The sequence below is a fragment of the Trichosurus vulpecula genome, chromosome 4 (genome assembly GCF_011100635.1).
Source record: "Trichosurus vulpecula isolate mTriVul1 chromosome 4, mTriVul1.pri, whole genome shotgun sequence".
NCBI lineage: Eukaryota > Metazoa > Chordata > Mammalia > Diprotodontia > Phalangeridae > Trichosurus > Trichosurus vulpecula.
In genome coordinates, this window is record NC_050576.1 from 180,136,940 (window position 1) to 180,159,723 (window position 22,784).

A 22,784-nucleotide genomic window follows, 5' to 3' on the forward strand; every position below is an offset into this window, starting at 1 on the left:
GATCTCTACTGTCACTACTATGTGGATCTTGAGAGCTGATTTTTTGCCAATAAAACACACTATCCCCAAAGTCTTACAAATGAAGACTAGGCAGGGATTTATTTTTTAAATCGATGCAATATGTAGATACATTTGACATCAATTGCCTTCTGTACTAGAAATTCACCAGCCAGGAAGTAAATAGTCACCAAAAAGGATAAAGGCTTAACAACAGTGGTATGGTTAAGAGATAGAAATAAACTTATCTTCTATGTTTCTTATTCTTTTGATTAAGGGTGAAGCTGAGAGTACTGTAAGCCTTCATTCCAGGTTGTGAAAATGGTAGATACACACAGGAGAAGGCACAATTAATGAAATATATATCTAAAAAAGTTTCTTCTGGTGGTGGTCTTTATTCATCATCAAAATTTAAGAAATTCACTAAGAATAGGAATCCAAAGCAAGAGTACGACACTAGCTTATTTCCCTATTAGGAAAGAAAAAGCACTAAAAGCACATACCAAACCTACTGATAATCACATAGGGACACAACTCAAGTAGAAGGAAAGTAACAACCACAAGACTACAAAAACCAGGATTAGGCTTTTCTTCTTTTATATCACTTACAAACGTACAAGACAGGAAAACATATACATTTTCAGGGAACAAAGCCTTTAACAGTTTGGTCAGTACAAAGAAAAGGAAGCCCAGATCTAATGTGATATGAGGAAAAAAAGGCAAAAGTAGAAAGGGAGCCTTGATGATGAAAAGAAATGATCTACAGACAAGCTAATAAAGTCAAGTCAAGAAAGGTTCCTGGGATATGTTTGGTACAAACATAAAAGGTGCTTAAAAGTTCGAGGAAAAGCACAAAACAAAGGGTAGGGAGGTAACGAAAAGGAGAAAAGGGAGAATATTTGTCCAACAGAAAAGAAATGTACTCAAGTCTTATCTGAAAGCTGTTTTAGGAGAATAAAATTGCTAAATAAAAATGATAGTACCAACATGGTAATGACACACTAAAGAACCTCCATTAAAGCACAACTAATAAACTGCCATCATTGTCCAGTTAAACACTCTTGTTACTGATAACCAAAGGAGGGCCGTGCAATTGGAATCCAACAAAAATCTTCAAAATACCGCATTTCAGAGGGTGCCACTGATACATGCTATTTGAAGGAGATAAACACCAAGTTAATGGCCACATCTACATTGAAACTACAAGAGAAAAAAAAATGACAAGCTCGTCCTGCTGCTTGAAAATGGGTACAGCTTTATATTCCACTGGTGTCTCCAGGAATGTAGTTTGGGATAAGACAGGGGGAAAATAATCTCTTATCAAATTCTCTTAAAAAAAAAAAAACCAACCTTTTTCCTTAGATTTCCTATCTTGCTCTCTGTCCCGACTTTTGCTTCTATGCTTATATGATTTTCGATCTCGACTTTTTGATCTTCTTCGGTCTCGACTCCGAGATCTATGTTTTCTTTCTGATCTCTCATGGCTTCTGCTTCTCCGTCGATCTCTACTCCTTAATCATTGAAAACAAAATGAAATTTTAGACAATGTTACAGTCAAAAGTCTTTAAATAAAAAGCTGACGATTAACAAGGAAAGACAAAACACACTATTAAAAGGAAATTGCCTAAACTGATTTGCTTAGCAGTATATTTTTATCATTTACATCTAAGTGTGAATTACTAAGACATAAGGCTTTTTTTTTTTTTTGCCTTAAAGAGAAAGCTCTTGACTTGGGGACCATGGCTATATTTCAGAAGGTCTGAGAAGTAGAATGGGAAAAAAATGACATCTTTATTTTCACTAATCTCTATCTGAAATTTAGCATTTTCTTCAGTTATTTAAAATTATTCTTAGAAGGGATTCATAGGCTTCACCAGACTGCCCAAGTTGTCCATAACACCCAAAAAAGGTTAAGAATCTCTGCTTTAGTTATGTTACACTTTTAAAAGTCATCATTTAGCTTGTTCTAAAACATCCATCCCTTGAATACTCTCAGTGTAAACAAAACACCAACAAGTAAGCTTTGCTCATTATCATGTTTTCAAAAAGGACAAGAAAATAAACGCTCATTTAAAAATTATGCATGCTAGAATGTGAAAGAAATAAAGCTCATTTGGCTTTACGTAAAATGACTGAAAAACAACAAGCCACATTCTGGTTTGTTTCTAACACTCTTGAATACTTAAATATCTTAACAGAATAACAGTGCTAGAAATGTACTCAAAAGACCATTTTCATCTTTCCTTTTAAAAATTAGGTACCCAGTCTGATTGCAATTGATCCAATTAAAGGTTTGCAATGAAGACTATTCTGCTGAGTGATCAATCTTTCTCTTGCAATCAATTTCAGCATTTAATGATCCTTAAAATCTTAAAAGAAAAGTGAACTCAAAGTTGGAGGAACTCAACTTGATATTCGACCCTACCACTAACAGTAAGCCACTGTAGCTCCCCGAATCAGTTTCATCCTAAAACGAGGATAAGACAACTTGTCTTAGTTAACTTCAAAGACCTGTTTTTTGAAGAGCAATGGAGAAAATGTGCGAAGTACTTTGTATCATCCTTTTCTATAGTTCTAAAGCATTAAATCCAAATTCCTACTTGTGGGCAGCCATACAGTTAAAAGACTGCACAACGGTACCTGCTCCGCCTTCTTTCTCTACTTCTTGATCTTTTGTGATCCCGGGACCTACTGCATCTTCTGTCAGAGGTCCGGCTTGAGTGCCTACTTCTTGAACGACTCCTCTTGCGTCTTTCTCTGTCACGAACTCTCTCTTTTTCCCTTTCTTCCTCTTCTCTTCGTCTCTTTCTTTCCCTCTCTTCTCTTTCTCGTTCCCTCTCTTTCTCTCTTTCTTCTCGTTCTTGCTTTTCTTTTTTTAAACGATCATCACGTTCGGGTTCTTCAGTTCTTTTTCTTAACTTTTCCTAAGGAAGAAAGATTAGATTTAAACTTATACTCTCTTAAAAATACTTTAAATTGTTCAAACCAGTTACTAATTGTCTATGTTCCATTCCAGATTTACTGAGTGGTTTAATCTTAAGACTTTTAGAGTTGTTTCTTGCGCAGCTCAGGAGACTGAAAGTGAAAACAATCTATAACTAGAAAGAGGGGGGAAAAAAAAGAAAGAGGGGAAGTTGGAGTTAACAAGAATCTGAGTCCTGAATCTTATGACATGTACTTAAACACTTTTTGATTTTACTATCTTTTGTTAATCTTAGTTAAACTAAAACCATGGAAAAACCCACCATTTACTTCAGTGCTTCCTTTCCACCCCCCAAACTCTATTACCCACTTCTAAATAATTGATAGCCACTTACATTGCCAATAAAATAAATTCTCTTTGTCCAACTTAATGATTCTTTAGTCTTGCTCCCAGAAGAGTAAACACTACGGTCCAGTAGCCCAAGTTCCCTTCTCTCAAATCTCCCCATCACATGTTTCCATTCCACAATGCACAAACTTTTCCTTCATTCTGAAACACTTCTTCTCACACTTCTTCCATCTATACTTTCACTCACAGAGACCTGGCTTCTTTCATATGACAATGCATCCCTGGCCAACCTCTCCAAAACTGGCTGGTATCTTGTTCCTCATCTCCTGACCCACTAGTCCTAGGGGGAAGTCTGAACATTCCTTGCTCCTCACTGACACTTTCAGGCTCCTTTTGTCACAATTCTTTAGCCTCTTCTTTGAAGCTGATTTTATTAAGTTACCAACCCTCATTCTCCTTCCTTTTTCAAGGAGTTCAAGCACTTGGCTCACTGTCCTCCTCTTTCTCAATTTCTGCTTTTAACATGTTAGTCTTAATATTCACTGTAATGCTACTTCAAACACCCTAACTTCCTGGTTCCTCAAATCCCATACCCTAATCCTCTCCACTCTACTTCTGACACCCACAGTGATAATCATCACACCCTGAACTGAATCAGTGCCCCTAAATGTTTCTACTTACTTGATCGAAATCTGACATACCTCTGATAATAACTTCCTATAATTCCTTCACTCCTTATGCTTCATCCCTCCTAAACTCATTCACCCTCAAACCTCTCTACTCATTTTTTCTCAGGCTGTTAACCCCACTTCACTTTCTTCCCTTAAGTTCAGCTGAGTAATGCAACCCCACACTGTCCTCTGCTCTGACTCCCACGTCCTTTCACTACTCTTCTCCCAACCAGAATGACTGCCTTTGAATCATATATCTCTTCTTCCTTTTCTATTCACGTTCAGCTAAACAAATCTAGAGGAAGTCAGGAAACCAAACTGACTGGGTGGAACAGAAATTCATTATTTCACTTCAACTAGATTCTAATTTCAGTAAGAAATCCTTTTATGCTTCTCAAAATGGTTTCTTATTCCTTCAAAAACCTCTCTTTTCTCAAGTCTCCTCCTTTTCCCTCCCTTCAAGGGACTTTACCTCTTAATTTTACTGAGAAAGTTGTAGTCATGTTTTGTGAGCACCTTGTCCTCCCCTCCTCCTTCTGTTCACTCCTTAATAGTGACACCAGACTTTGAGTTCGGACAATAACAGTTTTGAATCTCATATCAGGCACTTGCTGGCTATGTGACCCTGGGCAAGTCACTTCCTAAATGCAAGATGAGGAGGTTGAATTCGATGACTTCTAAGGCCCATTAAGTTCCAAGATCCTTTACAGGTAATCTAGATATCATTCCTCAGTCACCCCATCTCCCTCTAGCCTTTAAACTCTACTAGTTTTCTCTTTACTAACTTCAAAGAAGCTTGAGGATTCCCCCCATCCTTTAAAAACGTCATTAGACCTTACTATACCCTCATGCTATCATATTGTATCACTCTTCCTTTCATCTACAAACTACAAGAAAAAGCTATTTTCATTGCCTCCATTTCCTCTCTTTTCTCTCACTCCCATATCCTTTGCAGTTGGCCTTATGACCTCATCATTCACTGAAACTGTTCTCTACACGATCTGATGGTCTTTTCTTAGTCATCATTCTTCCTGCTGTCTCTCTAGCATAAGACACTATAAACTACTATCTCCCCCCTCCTGAATAATCTCTCTTCTCTGGGTTTTTGTAACATTACTTTCTCCTGGTTCTCTTCCCACCTGTCTAAACACTCTTTTGCAGGCTTATTATCTATAATATACCCATGACTTCCTATTGTCTCTAGCATCAAATATAAACTCCTCTACCTGGCCCTTAAAAACCCATTACGACATGGCCCTAACCTGTCTTTCCCACAATATATATTACTTTCCTTCCCACACCCCACAGTTCAGCCAAACTGCCCTTCTCCCTGTTCTTCACACATAGCACTTCTGTCTCTCACCTTCATGCCTTTGTACAAGCCATCTTCCTTGCTACAATTCCATCCTTCCTCCACTTTGCTTGGTAGAATCCCTGTCTGCCTTGGAAAGCTGGAGAAAGCTCTTGGTATAGCTCAAATATCGCTGTCTACACATAGCCTTTCCTGATCCTGACCACCTTTTAAGTATTTGGTAATTTTTCTGTACATATTTAAAGATGTATGTTCTCTCTCCTACTTTGTTAAGATAATACTTACTTTTAATTCTTCTACAGTGGCTTTAATTTTGGCATAGCCCATGTGCTGTTTTCCCATCAAGTGATCATCTACTCGGGACTGAGCATCTCCCACTATTAAAAAGGCTCCACACACTTCGCAAACTTCCATTTGTTTTTCTTGAGCTGCGAAACTCTCAATAGTCTGAAACAAGAAGTCAGTTATAACAACATTCCCCCCACACCCCAACTAAAGACAAGCATGGAACAAGATCTAACCTCCAGAACAAGGGACACCAACCTTTTAATGAGATGCTACTTTTAATTTCCCTGAAGCCTTGAGATTTGGGGTGGTGGAGGTGGGTGCCTCAGGGGATGTTGGCAGTAAAGTCTTTGAGCAGAGCTGGAATCCTGGCAAACCTCAGTAGGGGGCATGGAAATGCCAACTTGGAAATCAAGCAGGAAAGGATTTGAAATCTAATGGTTAGGGGAACCCTGATCTAAAAAAGTCCCTCTCTCACCAACAACTTGTTTTTTAACAAGACTAAATTTAAGCTTGAAGAAACATGTTGTTGTAATGGATCAAAGGATAATGTGTACACTATCCCTTCAAATATAGCACATGATATTTGGTACATGGCACATTTATTATGCATAAGTTAGCCAAACAATGTAACCTGAGCATTTGGAAATCAATTAGTGTTTGGTCAAAATGTAATAATTGGACATTTCCCACTTAGACTTGAGGGGAAGATATTGTTAAAGCACTTTCATTTCACTAAGTAAAAATATTTGCTAAGTAATTTATTACCTTTTATGAAAATAATGTGTAATTCTATAGAAAATTATATAAACCCTCCAGTTAAGTTCTACTCTACTGCCTCTGCCACAGAGGTGACCCCTGTTTCCCCAACACTATGCATCACTGATACTTTCAAGACTGTATCTATTTTCCATAGATAAGTCTAAGTTTAGAGTGTCATAATCATAAGGTTGGTCATCAGATAATGAATATTCCTGGTTAAAACAACTCATATGGTTACATACCAATTAGTGGAGAATTATCCATCACTAATGAAATGATGGATCCTTCGAAGTATTAAGGGATAAATGAATACTTGAAAACTTTTGGGGACTGAGAGGATAATCTCTATAAGGTATTCTCAGGCCAATCAATTCCCTCTGAAACCCCACAAAAATACAATGGATAACTTAGAAAGAAACTGTTACTCACTGACGTTGTGGATCTAAGCAATTCTCTCTCTTCTTTTAACTGTTCAACAAGTTTCATCATTCCTTGGGCCTCTTCTACCTTTCCTTCAGAACCCAATTCTTCAATCTAATAAAACCAGAAACAGTTAAAACAGTTCCAAACAAACAAATTCAACTTTTTCTGGTATTATACTTATAATTCTTACCTGCTGCAGAAGTACATCAATTTTGTCAGTTAGAACTTGAATCTTCTCTTCATTTTTGCCAGTAGGTCCAGCAGCCTGATCAACAAAATAATACAAACCAACAACTCATGAAGAGAAAAAACAGCAAACTTTTACACTCTGCCATCTCATTAGACTAATGTTTGCCAATTAAAATCCTTAACCAGAAGTAATGAGCAAAATAAATTTTTCTTCAGATTTCTATTCTGACAGTAAAGCATATGGAATATATTACAGTTCTTTGATTTCCTTCAGTTAGTAAATTTGGTATTATGCACTGCATCTCAGCTATAACAATCTCAGGAAACTGCCAGGGGCATTGAGCATTACTGAATGACTCGTCCATAGTCACACAAGTTGGTATGTGTCCGAAGGAGGATTTCAACCTAGATTTTATTGACTACAAGGCTAGATCCCTATCTAATACACCATGCTACCTCACTGATGCTTAATAGTACAGGAAAATAAAAAGAAAGTGAATGCCTTTAAATCTTATGTCATCCTGCAAGTAAACAGAGAAAATGATATTGTACTATTGGGAAGATACAGAACAAAGGCTCCAGTACCGAGAAGTCTCATTTCAAAACTTACCCCAGATGACTGCTGGTTTTGAGACAGTGCCAAACGAGCATGACCTCGTCGAATTCTGCGCTCTACTTCTGCAAGTAAGCTCTGTAAATATCGCAGGAAATCTCTTTCATAACCAACTTTCATAAACCGAGAGCTCTTCTCATACCTGACAAAATAAAAAACAAAATACATAAAAAGTGTGCCTTCTTATACAGAAATCACCCTACATAAGCTGAAAGCCATCACTATAAATGAAAAACAGAATACAAAAAAAGTATGCCTTCTTATACAGACATCACTCTACATGATAAGTTGAAAGCCACCACTATACTTCATAAACTAACTGATTACTTTCATTTGTTACCTTAACTATTCTGAGGCTTTCTTTCAAGCTGAGGTATATACTATCATAAAATGATAATTAAACTGCCAAGTCCTAATTATCATTCTACTACTCCTGATCTAATAAGGCAACCATCTCCAAAAGGTATGTATAAAAAGATAAAAAGGGAATGACTTTGCTACCACTCCCAGACAAAGATTTAGAAAATGGTGCTCCATGCATTCTTCTTTAGTGAACTGTAAGCTTCCTCTGAATCTTGCCCTTTTAGATCAAAAGCTGTATAAAAGGCTACAAAAGAAGCAGCAACTCACTGTTTCCGAAGGTTTTCATCATGAATTTTTTCACATGGACCTAGGAATAAAGAAATGAAAAAAATAAATTAACTGTCAGCAAATAATTTTTTTCCATCCAATGAAAGGGGCTAAACACAGCCTAAATGACCATTCTGTTTATTACTACATAAAAATGTAATTATGTTTGAGCTTCAATTTGTTCTAATCATAGATCCATGGAAAATGTCTTAGATCAATTCATGCTAAGAGGAAGTTAAGAATATTCAAGGTTTATCTATAACCAATTGCTCTGAAGGGTACCTATATAAATCTCTTCCAAATAATATACCCTGGTGCCATTCTCAGAGAAAAAAAACTGGTCTAAATACACATGGCACTCTTTATAGGATCAGAGGATTCAGAACTAGAAGGTACATTGGAGATCACACAGCCCAACATCCCTTCTATTTCTATTACTATTATTTTACAATTAAGATTCGGGGAGGTTAAGTTACTTGTATTTTTAAGAGAATTCAAAAACCAAAGTAGTGGACTAACCTACTAGTAGGCCGAGAAAGAGATATATTACTTAAAACTACTAGCAAACCTTGAAGAAATCTTTCTTTATAGTATTATTATAAAGGAAAGCATTTTAAAAAATCTACACTTAGCAATGACAATGATCAATTTAAAAAAATTACTTACCTAAGTCTGAACGGGTATTTGTAAACAATTCAGCAGGACAAAAACCACAGAGGTAATATTTACAAACCTAGCAAAGAGAAAAAAGAAAACAGTTACAAATGTTCTGTTTTTATTTTAAGGTACTTAGATTGACAAAGATACCATATTATTTTTTATTGTATTATGGAAATTTACTTACTACAAAGTAATAATTTTGATACCTTATCCATTAGCTTCTAATAATTAGCTACACCACAGATAAATAAGAGCTACTTTCAAATAAGCTGATATTTTATAAACTTCTCCTTGAGGTAAGAATGCCGTTTTATGAGACTATAACTGGTTTCTTTAACATTCAATGCTAGTCAATAGCAAATTGTTTCTTAAGCAAGGTTCACAAGATCATAGACCTAGTGCTAGAATAGACCTCAGGGACAGACTAGATTAAAATGCATTAACCTTCCTATAGACCACTAAACTGCTGCTCAGTAAACTATCAGTGTACAGATTATCTCACCCTAGGAAATAGGTAATATTAAGGATAATCTCAAAAATGAATATACCTTCTCTCTTTCTTGTAGAGATCAAGAGAATTCTGCTGAATTGCTCTCTATCATTCATTTTTATTCTTTGTTAAAATATTTGAAAAAGATGATGATATTAAAAAATTAAAGGAAAAAAAGTAATGCTAGAGAGTACTCTCAAGAAAATCACCCAGCTGTTAATGACATGCAATATTGCCTGGATCTCAAATGTGATTTTGGGAAGGTTCTTTATTTTCTATTATATTTTCTAAATATTTATTTTCAATACTAAAAAAAAAAAAAAACACCTAGGGGAGGCAGTATCATTTTATCATCTAATTTATACCCTTATGTGATATGTGTGTGGGTGGGAGTGTTACGATTTACCTATGCAGTATTTTATTAAGTCAATTGTTATGAGATTTTAGAAGTCTTCAAAAAGTAGGTATATGTTTCTGGAAGTTAGAATATTACATTTAAATGTGTGTATATATACATATTTTATATATATATATATATATTTTCTCTGAGCTTTCATTTTTCACTGTGACTTAAAAGAATTCAATATGCTCACAAAAATATAGAATGTGTGTAATTTCCAAGTACATCTTCTGTTTTTTAAGATCAGACCAGAAACAAGTGTCACTATTGCCTGTTTCCAATTATCTTGCAAACACCAATTAAATTGCTGTCATTCTTTAAATTGTTTTAACTTTCTATCTTGAATTTCTTTAAGCATAATTAGCATATAAGTCAATGTAGAGAAGGAACTATCATTTCCCTTTGTATATCCCAATTTTTTAAAAAACTATTTCCCATTATTTTATGTCCACCAATTATGAAGCAAATTTACTTGTTTGCACTATCTCTAGCATCATTTGTATATAAGATAGAGCCCCATCATAATCAGGTCAGCTTTACCTTTGCTAATGGGAAAGTCATGACAATCTACTGCTTATGGATGTGGAATAGCGGATAAGGTAATAGCCTCGAAGTCAGGATACCTCAGTTCAAATCCTTTTCACCTCAGATACTAACTGTGTGACTCCGAGCAAGTGACTTGACCACTCTCTACCTCAGTTCTCTCTCATCAGTAAAATAAGGTTGAACTTTGAAGGCCTCTCTGGCCCCTTCCAGTTCTAAAACTATGATCCACAGAGAATTTCTATGATTCAATCAGGGGCCACTGAGGCAGCAGCTCCTTTCCTTACACTGAATCTCTAAGCTGCCTTCTCTAAGTCAAGTTAGCAAGAATAAGGAACTACTATTTACCAGGCTCTGTGCTAAGTGCTGGGGATACAAAGAAAAAGATAGTCTCTCTCAAGGCACACAGTCTAACAGGGAGACAATATGCAAACAATTATGTGCAATCGAGATACATACGGATAAACTGGAGCTAATTTCATAAGAAAGGACCTAAGATTGAGGAGAAATGGGAAAAGCTTGGTGCCCTGCCCCCCTTCTTGTATAAGGTGGGATTTCAGTAGACCAAGGAGAAACCATCCCAGTTAGCAAGACACCCAGCTCTCAGAGATTCCAGTGCCCAGAGTCTAGAAATGGAGTATCTTATCAGTTAGACAATGTTAATTAATATATGTGGCAAGCACTATGTTAAGCTCTGGGGATATAATGAAAGGTAAAAGACAGTCCCTGCTCTAGAAGACCTCACTACCTAATGGAGAGACTTGCAAATAACTATCCTTGTATGTACTTGTGCATACACAAACTAGAAATAATCAACAGAGGGAACAAACAAAAAATGAGAATCAAGAGGGATCGTGAAAGGCTTCCTGGACAAAGCAGGACTTTAGCTGGGATTTGAAGGGAGCCAGGAAGTAGAGGAAAGGAGGCAGGGCATTCCAGGTATAGGAAACAGCTAGTGAAAATGCCTGGAGTACAAAGATGGAAAGTCTTATGTAAGGTACAGAAAGGAGACCAGGGTCACTGGAACAAAGAGTACATGGGGGTAATGAAAGGATTAAGATTTAGGAAGAGGCCAGGATGAGAGAGGTTTTAAATGCCAAATAGAGGATTTTATTCATGATCCTGGAGGCAATAGGGAACCACTGAAGTTTACTGAATGGAGGAGTGGGTGCCATGGTCAGACCCTTGGGCTTTAGGAAAGTCTATCTAATAGTAAGGTTAAGGATGGACTGAAGGGAAAAACCAACCAGAAGGGTATTCCAAGCGTCAAGGTGTGAAGTTGTGAGGGCATGAACCGAAGTGGTAGCAGTATCAGAGAAGAGAAAAGGGTGCATATGAAAGATGTTATGAAAGCACAACTGAAAAACTTGGCAACAGACTGGATATGGGGGATGAGAAAAAGCGAGGAGTCAAGGAAGACAACTGGATTAAGAGCCTCAGGTGGTATCTTTGATAGTAATAGGGGAAGAATTCAGAAGGGGGGTTTGGGGAGTAAAGTACTGAGTTCAATTTTGGATCTGCTGATTTTTAGATATTTAGATGCCCAACAGGCAGTTGGAGGAGCAAAACTAGAAATCAGGAGAGATTAGAGCTAGTTTAAAAAAAAAAAAAAAAGGACCAAGATGCAATTGAACATAGTTGTCTAGGTTTAGTCAGTCACATCTAGTTAAGCCAACAATTGATTCAGTTCTCTATTTACTCTTGTTGGGTTCATTTCATCACAGAAGGCCGAGGTTTGCAGAAAGACCACTGAACTTGGTGATTAAGAGGTTAGTGGTTTTTTTATTCAATATTTCCTTTTCAATTCCAAATTCTTCCTGTCTCCCCCCCCACACCACCACCACCTATAAAGAAGGCAAGAATTATATATAGACAGGGCAAAGGCTGAAGATGGACAGTATGTTTCCATCATGAATCCTTTGGAATTTTGGCAGGTCACCATGTTGTTCAGTTACTTACAAAGTTTATTATAATATTGCTCTTATTGTGTAAATTGTTCTCCTGGTTCTGCTCAATTTGCTTTGCATAGATTCATATAATTCTTTCTAGATTTTTTTGGAAACTATCCACTTCATCAGTTCTTAACACATAATAGTATTCTATTACATTCACATGCCATAACTCGTTCAGCCATTCCCCCACTGATGGACATCTCCTCAATTTCCAATTCTTTGCTACCACAAAAAGAGATGCTATGAACATTTTTGTACACAAATCCTTTTCTTCTTTGATTTCTTAGCAGTGGGATCACTGGGTCCAAAGGGTTATGTACCATTTAATAGCTTTTTGTGCATATTTCCAAATTGCTTTAGATAATGATCAGACCAACTGTGCATTACAGAATGCTTTTCCCTACATCCTCTCACTTTCCTTTTTGTCACCTTAGCCAATCTGATAGGTTGTACTGCTCTAATTATTAGTGATGTAGAGCATCTTTTCATATGGCTATTGATATCTCTGATTTCTTCTGAAAACTACCAGATCCTCTGACCACTTATGAATTGGGGAATGGCTCTTATTCTTGTAAATTTAACTTCGTCCCTTACATATTCATGCGGTTTCGATGGAAGTTTCGCTCTTCATTTTGTCTCTATAATCTAGCACTGTGCCTGGCAGATGGTAGGTACTTAATAAACATCTATTTAATGACTGGCTGAGAGGTAGAAGTCAAGTTACAAGAATTGGAGGAGTAATGGAGTAGATAGACACTTCTTTCAATTTGGTGGTGAAAGAGAAGAGATGAGATAAAACAAAGAATATAAAAGGGTAAAATTTAAGATTTTTTTTTTTTAAGAAAAAACAAGCATGATAGCAAAGGGAGACAGTAGTAACTTTACAGTTAAGATGTACCAAGAGGATGATTGAGGAATACAGAAAGATCCTGAAATTATTGGGAAGTGTGGGAAATCTATCAAGAGTGCAGCTGAAGGGCTTAATTGATTGGCAAGGAAAGCCATTTTCCCTACAGATAGGCAGGAAGGATCAATAAATAAAAAACATTTAATTGCTTACTAAATGTAACTTAGCACTGTGCTAAGCAGTGGGAAACAGAGAATACCGAAACAGTCTTTTCCTTCAGGGAGCTAATAGTTTAATTGAGAAGAGAACACATCCCTGGTGGCCAGCAAAGGGAATTATGGTTTGTAAAGCCAGAAAGATGATCAGTGAAACAAGGGGAAGTCAATCTTATGTAGCTTGTTCTCTGGGGGTCTAGTTAGGGATGAGATAGAACATGTGAGAACAAATGGATGTAATTACGTCTTGCTCTATAATTCAAATTCATTTGTTAAAATACCATTTTTAAGAAAAATGCAATTCAATTGTTTTAACAGCTTTTCTATTATTATTCATTGTAGACATTCATCAAGTCTAATTCAGACCCCAGAATTACAAATTTAGAGCTAGAAGGAATCTTAGAAACCACCTATCTAGTAGACTCCCCTTACTTAAGAGATAGTAAACTGAGGTGTAGAGAGGTTAAGTGACTTACTAATGGTCACAGAATAAGAGAGCATGATTCAAACCCAGATCCTCTGATTCCAACTCTCCTGTGTCTGGATGTCTCTTAAATTTGTAGTTTTGGTTTAATCTATCATTTACCCTTTCAAGATGGAAGTAGTTTCAGAATTTTAGGACTAGAAGGAGTCAATGACCAACCACAACTACAGAGGACACATGATGGAACATGCTACCCTATCATAGCTTGACAAAAAAGTGACAGGAATAGGGTACAGCTCAAGATATAAAATGTGTGTGCTGGGGACAGGGAGGAGAAACACATACAAAGCCATAGTAATCTCTCTGCAAGTAATGAATTTGTTTAAGGATGCATGTTACAAGTCTCTCCCCAATTGAAGGGAAAATAATTTTTAATTAGAAAAAAAATAAAAGTCCTTGTGAGTAGGGATTGTTTTTCTTGATATTTGTATCCCCAACACCTAGCAGAGTTCCTTGAAACAGAGTGGGCACTTAAGAAACGCTTACCGATTGACAGGAGTAAAAATGTTGGCAAATTGAGGTAGGGGAGTTGTGCCCAGGTGAATCATAGCAATATCCTTTCCATGTGATTAAATAAACCATATTTTACTAATTGTTAGACAGTCTATGAGTGTCTTATTTAGTTCCGATTTTAAGCCAGAAGCATCAGACCAACATAGGGTTCGGAATGTCCCAAAATCAAACAGCCCATCAGTGGCAGAACTAAGGCTGGAACCCAGACCTACCAGTTCCTATAGGGTACAGGATTTTTTTTCTTTCTGCTATAACACTTTTAGTATTTGCTCTTTCGTTGCTACTTCAAATTCTTACTCTGCACACCCAAACCTTGTTCATTAAGCTATCTGTCAGCTTTCCGGAGGGATTTTTGGGACATGAAAGAAACTTTTGAAATTTGAAAAGTTAGAAAGAGAAATTACAAAAGAAAGTAAGTTAAAGCCCCATTGTGATACAATCACACAAACACTGCCACTGCAGTAATGAATGGCACCAGTAAAATTAATTATTTGGTTTCTAAAATTCTCAATTATCCAATTCAACTATTTCCTTATTTTTCTTTGCTAGGTTTGAAAATATTACCTGTGTTTTTTGCCCTATTGAATTTTTTGCAAACAAGCATTATGAATCAAGAAAGTAGTTTTTAATACCTTTGTTCACTTGATTTCCTGAGATTAAAAACATAATTTTCTCTTCAACATTGCCTTTTATACTATAAAGAAAAGTTTCTTCTAGGTTTCCTAAGCAATTCCTTCTTTTAAATAAGTTCTTCCTTAGCTCAGAAGGTAACAAGCTTTTATTTAAGCTCTCACAATGTGCCAAACACTGCACTATTAAGTTCTGGTGATATAAAAGCAAAAAGACAAATTGCCCCTGTCTTCAAGAAGCTTACATTCTAAAGGGAGAAGACAACTAGAAAAGATCTGGGGACAGATCACCAGAGTGGGGACTAGTCCTTGGGGTAGAGCAAAGTCCTTAAGAGTCAGAAGCATAGCTCTCAAATCTGCCACAAAAGGCAGATCGAACAGATTACTTACCTTGGCTTTTTAACATACAGGCTGTCTCAAAAGGCTCAGTGCAACTTTTTAAGCTCAAAACTGCACAAAGCCTTTCAGGACATTCTGTACATAAGCATTTAAGCCAAGTAAACTCCCCAACCTCAGTTTCCTAACATTTACGAAATGAAGTTAGACTTAACTCTCTAGGGTCTCTTATGGAACCAAATCCTACAAATAATAAGTTCTTACATCTTACAAGGCATTGTTAGTTGCTGAACAGCGACAATAAGGAGAATAAAACAATTCTGACACATTTAGTAATGGACTTACTAAGAGTAAAGCACTGGGTATGCAAATGAAAAAAGATGAATTTCTGGCCCACAAGGAGCCCATAGTTTTGGGTGGTGCTTTTTGGAAGGAAAAGGAATAAAATAAACATAGAGGGCAAAAATGAGTAAAGTATAAAATGTCTGAGTTCCTTTTCCTATTCAAAGTTATAGCATATCACCATTAAGTGAAATCTCAAAATTTTACTGAAGCCATGTGGAAGTTTTGTACACAGATGCTACTGAAACAGCAAAACAGTGTACAGGCTCCTCTACCTCTCATTAACTCATTATTAAGTTCTGCCAATCATACACATAGAATGCCAATGTTAAGTGATGGTAGAAATACTCTGGAGAAGTAAAGAAATTTTTAAAACTAAGGAAACTTCTGATGAAGTAATTCAGAATTTTTTCTTTTCACAAATATTAAAGCAACACATAATCAAATAGTAAAAGAAAATCATCATTGGTCTGTTCACTTGATGGGATGCTGTCCTCCTCCCAATTAAATTCTTAGAAAATTTAAATTTGAAATGTATCAAGTGAAGTGTACAATTCTTAAAAAGGAGGAAACAAAATAGCACAAAAACTTCTAGTGTGTAAATAAGTACAGAATGTCAACACAGAAACATAACTTGTACTCAATCATTTGAACAAAAGTTTGCATAGCTTGATAATGCTGGCCCCCATAATTTTTTATAACATTTGCTTTTCACAAATCATGTTAACTAGCTTTTCTTACTTACATGAGGTAATACTCAAATATTGCACATCAAGTAAACTTTACATTTTTCTTGGAAATTTTCATTCTAGATTTCTACATGCACTGAGTACCTGGCTATGAGGCTATTTGTGAAGGTTTGACTTTAAGAGCAGGAAAGGTTAGATAATCACAGTTAAAAATTAGCAGTATTTTATTAGCCAGACAGGAATCTGCAAATTAGTTAGATGTGATGTCATGAGAATTCAACGTTTCGCTATAACTTGATCTGTAAGGCCCACTTAGAACATGACTTTTATTCTTACCCAATACCACTTGCTTGCCATGTACAAAAATATGCTTTTGGTAGAACCCATCAGTATTTAAACTTCCTTGGATTTTATCTTAAATGTACCTACAGGCTACCAAACTTCACTCATGAGTATTCAAAAAATGTTACATGGAATTTGGTATAGCTTATTTTTTAACCAGCACTTCATTTTTTCCTGCCTAGGCTCTCTCTTTGTGTGGTAGGGAGGGAGGGCACTGTTGGTAGAGGGAGTTAAATGGCCTAAGTGCCAAATTTTGAAAACCAACCCTATTTATTGTCTATTTTTGAACAGTGATGAGTGATAATCTTAGTGAAATATTTCACAGAATGCCAAGAAATAGGTATCACAGAATTTATTAATCAAGAATACTTGCAGAGAGGGAGCAGGAAGGAACAAAATTAGAGTCTACTTAATATTCTTCAACATTTGGGAAATTAGTGAATCAAAAAGAAATCTACTTTTCTTTTAAATGGCAGGTTAGTGACATCTTACACATTTTTTATTGATTTACCAATTAATGGTTCAATTCTGATTCTTTTGGGCTAAGCAGATATTTTATTTGAAAGGCTGCACTGAACAAAAACAAAGAAAAACAAAAAAAACTGCAACCAAACCTGGTTATTACAGATAAAGAGCTCTTCTGTTATAGGTTCGGTATCTGGTAATGCTAGCCAAAATTTTATTCCTAAATATCCCATATACGTTGAGAGAGAAACTGAAGGTTAAGCTCAAGTACAGTTTAATAAGTAATTTGATTTTTGGACAAAGATGTTTAACTGAACCTCAATTTAGAACTTCAAAAAAAATTTTTCCATTTGTTATACCATGAAATACCCTTCAAATAAAATTAGCATTAATTCCTTACAATCCTATTTATCCTCATAAAGTACTTCAGTAAAATGTCAAACAGCTGAAATTCTCCCACATGGTTCCCATTGAAAATTATTTACAATAGGCAGTTACAGTTACTCACTTCCATGGTTACAGTAGCAAGACAGGAGATGCTTAATATAGAAACATCAATAATGTTTTTGAGTAAATAAAAATAACAAAGGTGGGAATTAGAATCAGTAATCCCTCAAAAGTGCTACAAAATTCTGATTTCACTGAAGGTTTAAGTATTTACCACCTTACAGCTCCCCCAGATTGTGATAGTTCTCCCAACAATCTACAGTATAGCTTCTTCACTTGAGAAGTTAAGAGACTAGCAGAAAACAGCAGGAAATCTACTGTGTAGCAGCTGTGGTAGTGCAAAGACACAGTAAAACAAGGCATTAAGTCTTTCAGAAATCCAGCTACAATACATAGTGCTGATACTACACCACTACAAATAATTTAGGAGCTGGATAATTTGCAGGTTTCTTCATTTACCACTTACCAAAGGATTTAAAGAGTTCGGTTTTTAAGACGTGACTTCCAAAGTGCTCAGTTTGCTTGGGAGATGATCATCAACTTGAGGAGAGGAAGGTAGTGGTGGAGGAATAGGTAGGAGTCACTAACATCAATTAGGAATGAAGCACAGAGTAATCCATACCTGTATAGTTTAAGACCCAGGACTAGCTAGAATATAGGACTAGGGAAATGGAATAAAGTTCCCATTCCTGTCCTGAAGAGCTAGTATGGTCAGAATGAATAATGTATTGGACAGGTCAGACAACCTGGGTTAGATCCAGGTTTTGCCACTTAAATACTCTTCTATGCTCTTGGGCAAGTCAATTCATCTCCTTGGGCCTCAGTTTCCTCAAGAGAAAAATCTGACTAGATGACCTCTAAGGTCTGTTCGAGTTTTAAATCTATGAACCTATGAGGTGAAATTATAATTTAAGGTAATGCTGGAAGTCTTCAAAGAAAGAGGCAGGATGACCATTTGACCCAGGTATGAATTGACTACTTAAAGAATCTCCAAGTCTAAAATTCTGTGATACTGTGTGATGTGCTCCCTATTTCCCAGCTTTACATAAAAACAAAGTCACTAATGATCATTCATGAGGTCTGGTAATTAATTATACTACCTACCTCCCGACAGAGGGGTGATTGACTTAACAAGCAGAATTAGACATGGACAACTATGCATATGTGTTTATTTCTTTTTCTTTTTGAGTTGGGAGAAAGAAAATAAATACTTGTAAATTCAAAATTTAAATTAAATGAAATAGAAAAAACCAAGGTACTCCATACCCCTAACTCAAACCACTTTTCTTACTTGAGAGAAATTGAGGTAGGGGAAAGAAAAGATGAAACTAAAAAGAGGAATTCTATCTCCATCATACACACACACACACACACACACACACACACACACACACATATCAAGCCTCAACAAAGGTTTGGCTTTAAGAGCAGGGAAAGGTAGATAATCACAGTTAAAAATTAGCAGTATTTTATTAGCCAGACAGGAATCTGCAAATTAGATGTGATGTCATGAGAATCCATTGTTTCACTATAATTTGATCTGTAAGGCCCACTTAGAACATGACTTTTATTCTTACCCAATACCACTTGCTTGCCATGTACAAAAATATATCTGATGAAACAGTAACTTTTTAACTTCATGAGTTTCAAATAATTGTCAACTGCCCTTCAAAAGTATGACTGACTTTGATAAACACTATGGGATTCAATGAAGTACAGAAAGAATACTGTCAGAATCTGAAGACTGTAAGATCCTTGAGGGTCAGGGACTCTTACTCTATTTAATCATTACAGCTCTTCCAAAAGTTTTACCCAGTTCTTTCAGCACTTAATAAACATTCACAGTTTGTCAATTTATATGTGATCTATGGCAAGGCACTTTGACCTCCAAGCCTCAGTTGCTTCACCTGGTAAATGAGAGATTAATAATCACACTAGCCTACTTTGAAGTAAGGTAAGCACTTTGTACACCTTGAAAGTCTACGTTAATATCAGTTACTAATAATTATTACATGCTACAAATCAATGCAGGTAGCACAAAAGTTGATGTAACCAACTTCACAAATTTTATTGGGCAAGTCATTGTCATAATGACATGGCCTTTTCTAACAGCATTGTTGAAACAATAATATAAAGCATGTCACAGTACATGAGGGAAGCCCTGTTGTTTTCAGGGAAAACAAGAATAAGGCAGAAAAAACCAAGGCTTGTGATCACTGGCCTAAGCACAACTAGGAGCACTTTACCATCCTTAATCCACTTTATACCTTTTCTAAGTATATGGTAAAGTTTCACCAGCTAGACTGTAAACTCCTTCAGATGGGGTCCTGCCACTTTGTCATTTCTGTAAACCCTCTCCACTCCTCCCCAAGCCTCTAGCACCTGCTCTAAGATAGAGCAAGCGACTAACAGAAAGTTTGCAATTAACCTGTAATTCAGTCAGCTCATCCTTTTTCTATCTCTACTACAGGTTAGGCTGAGTGGGTACCAAGCTGTGTGAAGGTGAGACCAAAAAATGAAGAGTGGTGCATGAGTCACAAGCCTACAGGCCAGGAAATGTCAAGCCAAAGGGTAGGTTACTTCAAGTTTCACCCTTCCTCACAAAAAAAGTTCCAATTAAGCGTGAAGAAATCTTATGGGGCAAAAAGACCTCTGGAAGGAAAACTTCCAACGTTTTTAAGTAGGTGTAAGTGAATTACTCCCCACAAAATGGATTAGCTAACAAAAACACTTCACTAGTAAAGATGCATGACCTTCAAAACATCACAGGACTAAAAATTCATTTTTTATTTTAAAGCAGGAAAGAAAAAAACAAAAAAAACCACCAACTTTTTTCAGTGGAGGAAGAGGTCAGTTTGTTAAAACCTCCTTCTCCCTCTCTCCCCCACCCCGCAAGAAAGAACTTTCAGGTTCATCAAACTAATTAACCATCTCTTATTCTAACGAATCGCGGCACAATACATTACACTACTTCTGTTTACGGTCTTAGCACAGAGTCCAGCGCCTAATTAAGTACTTAATAAATGTTTGATCACTTGACTTATGACCTCACAGAGAGCATTTTGTTTTGCAATTCTTTAAAGCACTAATCTATTCCGTCACAGTGTTTAGGAAAAAAACGACCACCCTGTGCAGCCAGGTCTTTCCTTCTGGCTAGTGCCAATTAAAAAAAAATCCCACCTTTGGAAAAAACATTATTTCCTCGCAAGCCATAAAACTTAAAAAAAGAAAAGAAAAGAAAAAGTTTCCCGACTGCACTTCTGGCCGCAATTATAGAGTGGGCAATCAGCTGTGGAGGGTGTTGTGGCTCTGAAGCAGCGTCTCCCTCCGGCCCGGGGCTACGCGGGCCTCTTCACGCGGCTGGAGAAGTTTCTTGGCGCACACATGCACTCCCATCCACTCTGACAGGTCTCTCCGAAAGCCACGGAAATGCATAGCCCGAGGTGCAATACCAAGGCGTAGTAAGAAGCGCGGGGTGGCCGGGGCTACGGCGCTCCAAAGACACACACAAGCCACGCTCCACCGAAACTTAACGGGGGTGGAGGAGCGAAGGGGCGGGATGTGTAGGGTCTCTTCCCCACCCCCACCCTGCCTGGTGCCCCGCAGGAGGCCGCGTCTCCGGAGCCTTGGAAATAGAAACATTCTCCTTTCCAGCGCGGGCCTCCGTAGTATCATTATTGTTATTATTTACAAAGGAGCCAGCCCCGAGGCGAGCCCCTCCCTCCGGCGGAGGCCGAGCCCTCCGGTCCGTGCCGCCACACCTCCGGCCCCTCAGCTCCCCGCATCGCCCCCCCCCCCCCGAGCTCGGCCCGCCCTGCCCCGCCCCAGGTGCAGGCCCAAGCCAGCCCCAGGCCCCGGAACTCACGCTCTCATGGTCCCACCGCACGTTGCTACGCTTCTCATCGGGGGCCAAGTTCCTGTCCCGGCCCATTAACTCATCCAACAACTGCGAGGCCGAAATCATGGTGCTTCTCAACGAGCGGCTGCTTTCACAGCCTCGGAATCCAGAGAAGAAACCCCCCCACCGACGCCGACGCCGAAGCCGACGCCGTCCCTAGCTCCCCGCCGCTCTCCGGCAACAGGGGCCGCGGCCGCCGCTGAAGAGGAGACGAACCAAAATGGCGGCAGCGGCGCGAACAGCTTCCCGGCGTGCCTTGCGCGAGCGCCCGCGAGAACGCACCCTGGACTGGCAGCCCCGACCAATCTCGCGGTCTTCCGCCCGGTGTCTCCTGGGTCTTATAGTCCCAGTGGACCTGCGCGTCTGGCGACTCCCCCTTCCCCGCGGCCCTCGAGGCCCTCGCTTATCTCCCCTCCCCCTCCTGCCTTTCCCGGGCCACTTCCCGCTAGCCGCTTCGGTTTCACCCAGCTTTGGGGAAGACAAAACAAATGTGGAATATGTTTAATGCACCCACTCTCTGAATTTATTTTCCTCCAGGCATAGCCCTCCGACCAGTTTCACAGCCTTCACTAGAGGCAGCGTGTTCTAGCGTAACTTGAAGCCTCGGGAATCCTGATAAACACGATGCGTGATCTTGGTCAAGTCACTACCTCTCTGGGCCTCGACTTTCCTCATCTGTAAAATAAAGGGTATGGACTGGATGTCCGTTGCCGTAGAATGAATAAAGCTTTTATTAAGCACTTATTTGCGAAGTATTTTTCTGGAGGTGGGGGCCACTTCCTACTGGAAGCCAGTTAACAGGATTATAAGTTTAAAGCTCAGAGGAACTTAGTCCAACTTCACGGTTGTCTGTTAGCTCTAGGCTCCCCAGCAATTAATTAGCACTGAGTAGGCCTTAATTAAACGTTTCCTGACTGACCCCAGTGACTTGTCCAGGTTCACACAGTTAGTGTCTTAGGTAGAATTCGAAGCCACTTCTTCCTGACTCCAAGTGTCCAGGGTCTCCTTGATATGTCAGCCTTTCCCTCATTTCTTTGTGATTATTTTGTATATTTTTATGTGTATTTTTCTGTATGTATGTTGTTTCCTCTAATAAAATGTAAGCTCCTTAAGTGCTGGGACTGTTTGAGTTTTGTCTCTGTACCTGGTATTTGGCATTGTGCCTGCCTGGCACATGGGACCATTAGCCCCGTTCTCTAATCCAACTGCCTAATTTTAAAGATGAGGAAACGTGGTAAGGCTTTAATAAAGGCTTGTTGAAAGTGTAACCGAAAAAAAAAAGTGGGGGTGACTAAAGAGAGCCACAGCATGACATAGTGTATAATGAGCTAGCCATGGAGTCAGGATCACCTGGGTTCAGGTCTTCCCTCTTACATATA

General features: G+C 38.0%; 1 protein-coding gene across 6 annotated transcripts in view; it reads right to left on the minus strand.

Moving 5' to 3' along the window:
- The window catches only part of LUC7L3 (LUC7 like 3 pre-mRNA splicing factor), a 66,248-nt gene extending 44,590 nt beyond the window's left edge, over positions 1–21,658 (minus strand). For all 6 annotated transcript variants that reach the window (XR_005010162.1, XR_005010163.1, XR_005010164.1 and 3 more), the window contains exons 1-9: positions 21,373–21,658; positions 8,820–8,886; positions 8,154–8,193; positions 7,521–7,665; positions 6,912–6,986; positions 6,728–6,832; positions 5,537–5,698; positions 2,638–2,921; positions 1,348–1,508 (exon numbers count right to left, since the gene is read on the minus strand). Coding sequence is in view for 3 of the 6 variants with exons in the window: in XM_036754362.1 (XP_036610257.1) it covers positions 1,348–1,508; positions 2,638–2,921; positions 5,537–5,698; positions 6,728–6,832; positions 6,912–6,986; positions 7,521–7,665; positions 8,154–8,193; positions 8,820–8,886; positions 21,373–21,471 (1,138 nt within the window). In the remaining 3 variants the exon portion in view is untranslated. The remainder of the gene's footprint in view (positions 1–1,347; positions 1,509–2,637; positions 2,922–5,536; positions 5,699–6,727; positions 6,833–6,911; positions 6,987–7,520; positions 7,666–8,153; positions 8,194–8,819; positions 8,887–21,372) is intronic.
- Positions 21,659–22,784: the final 1,126 nt, after the last annotated feature.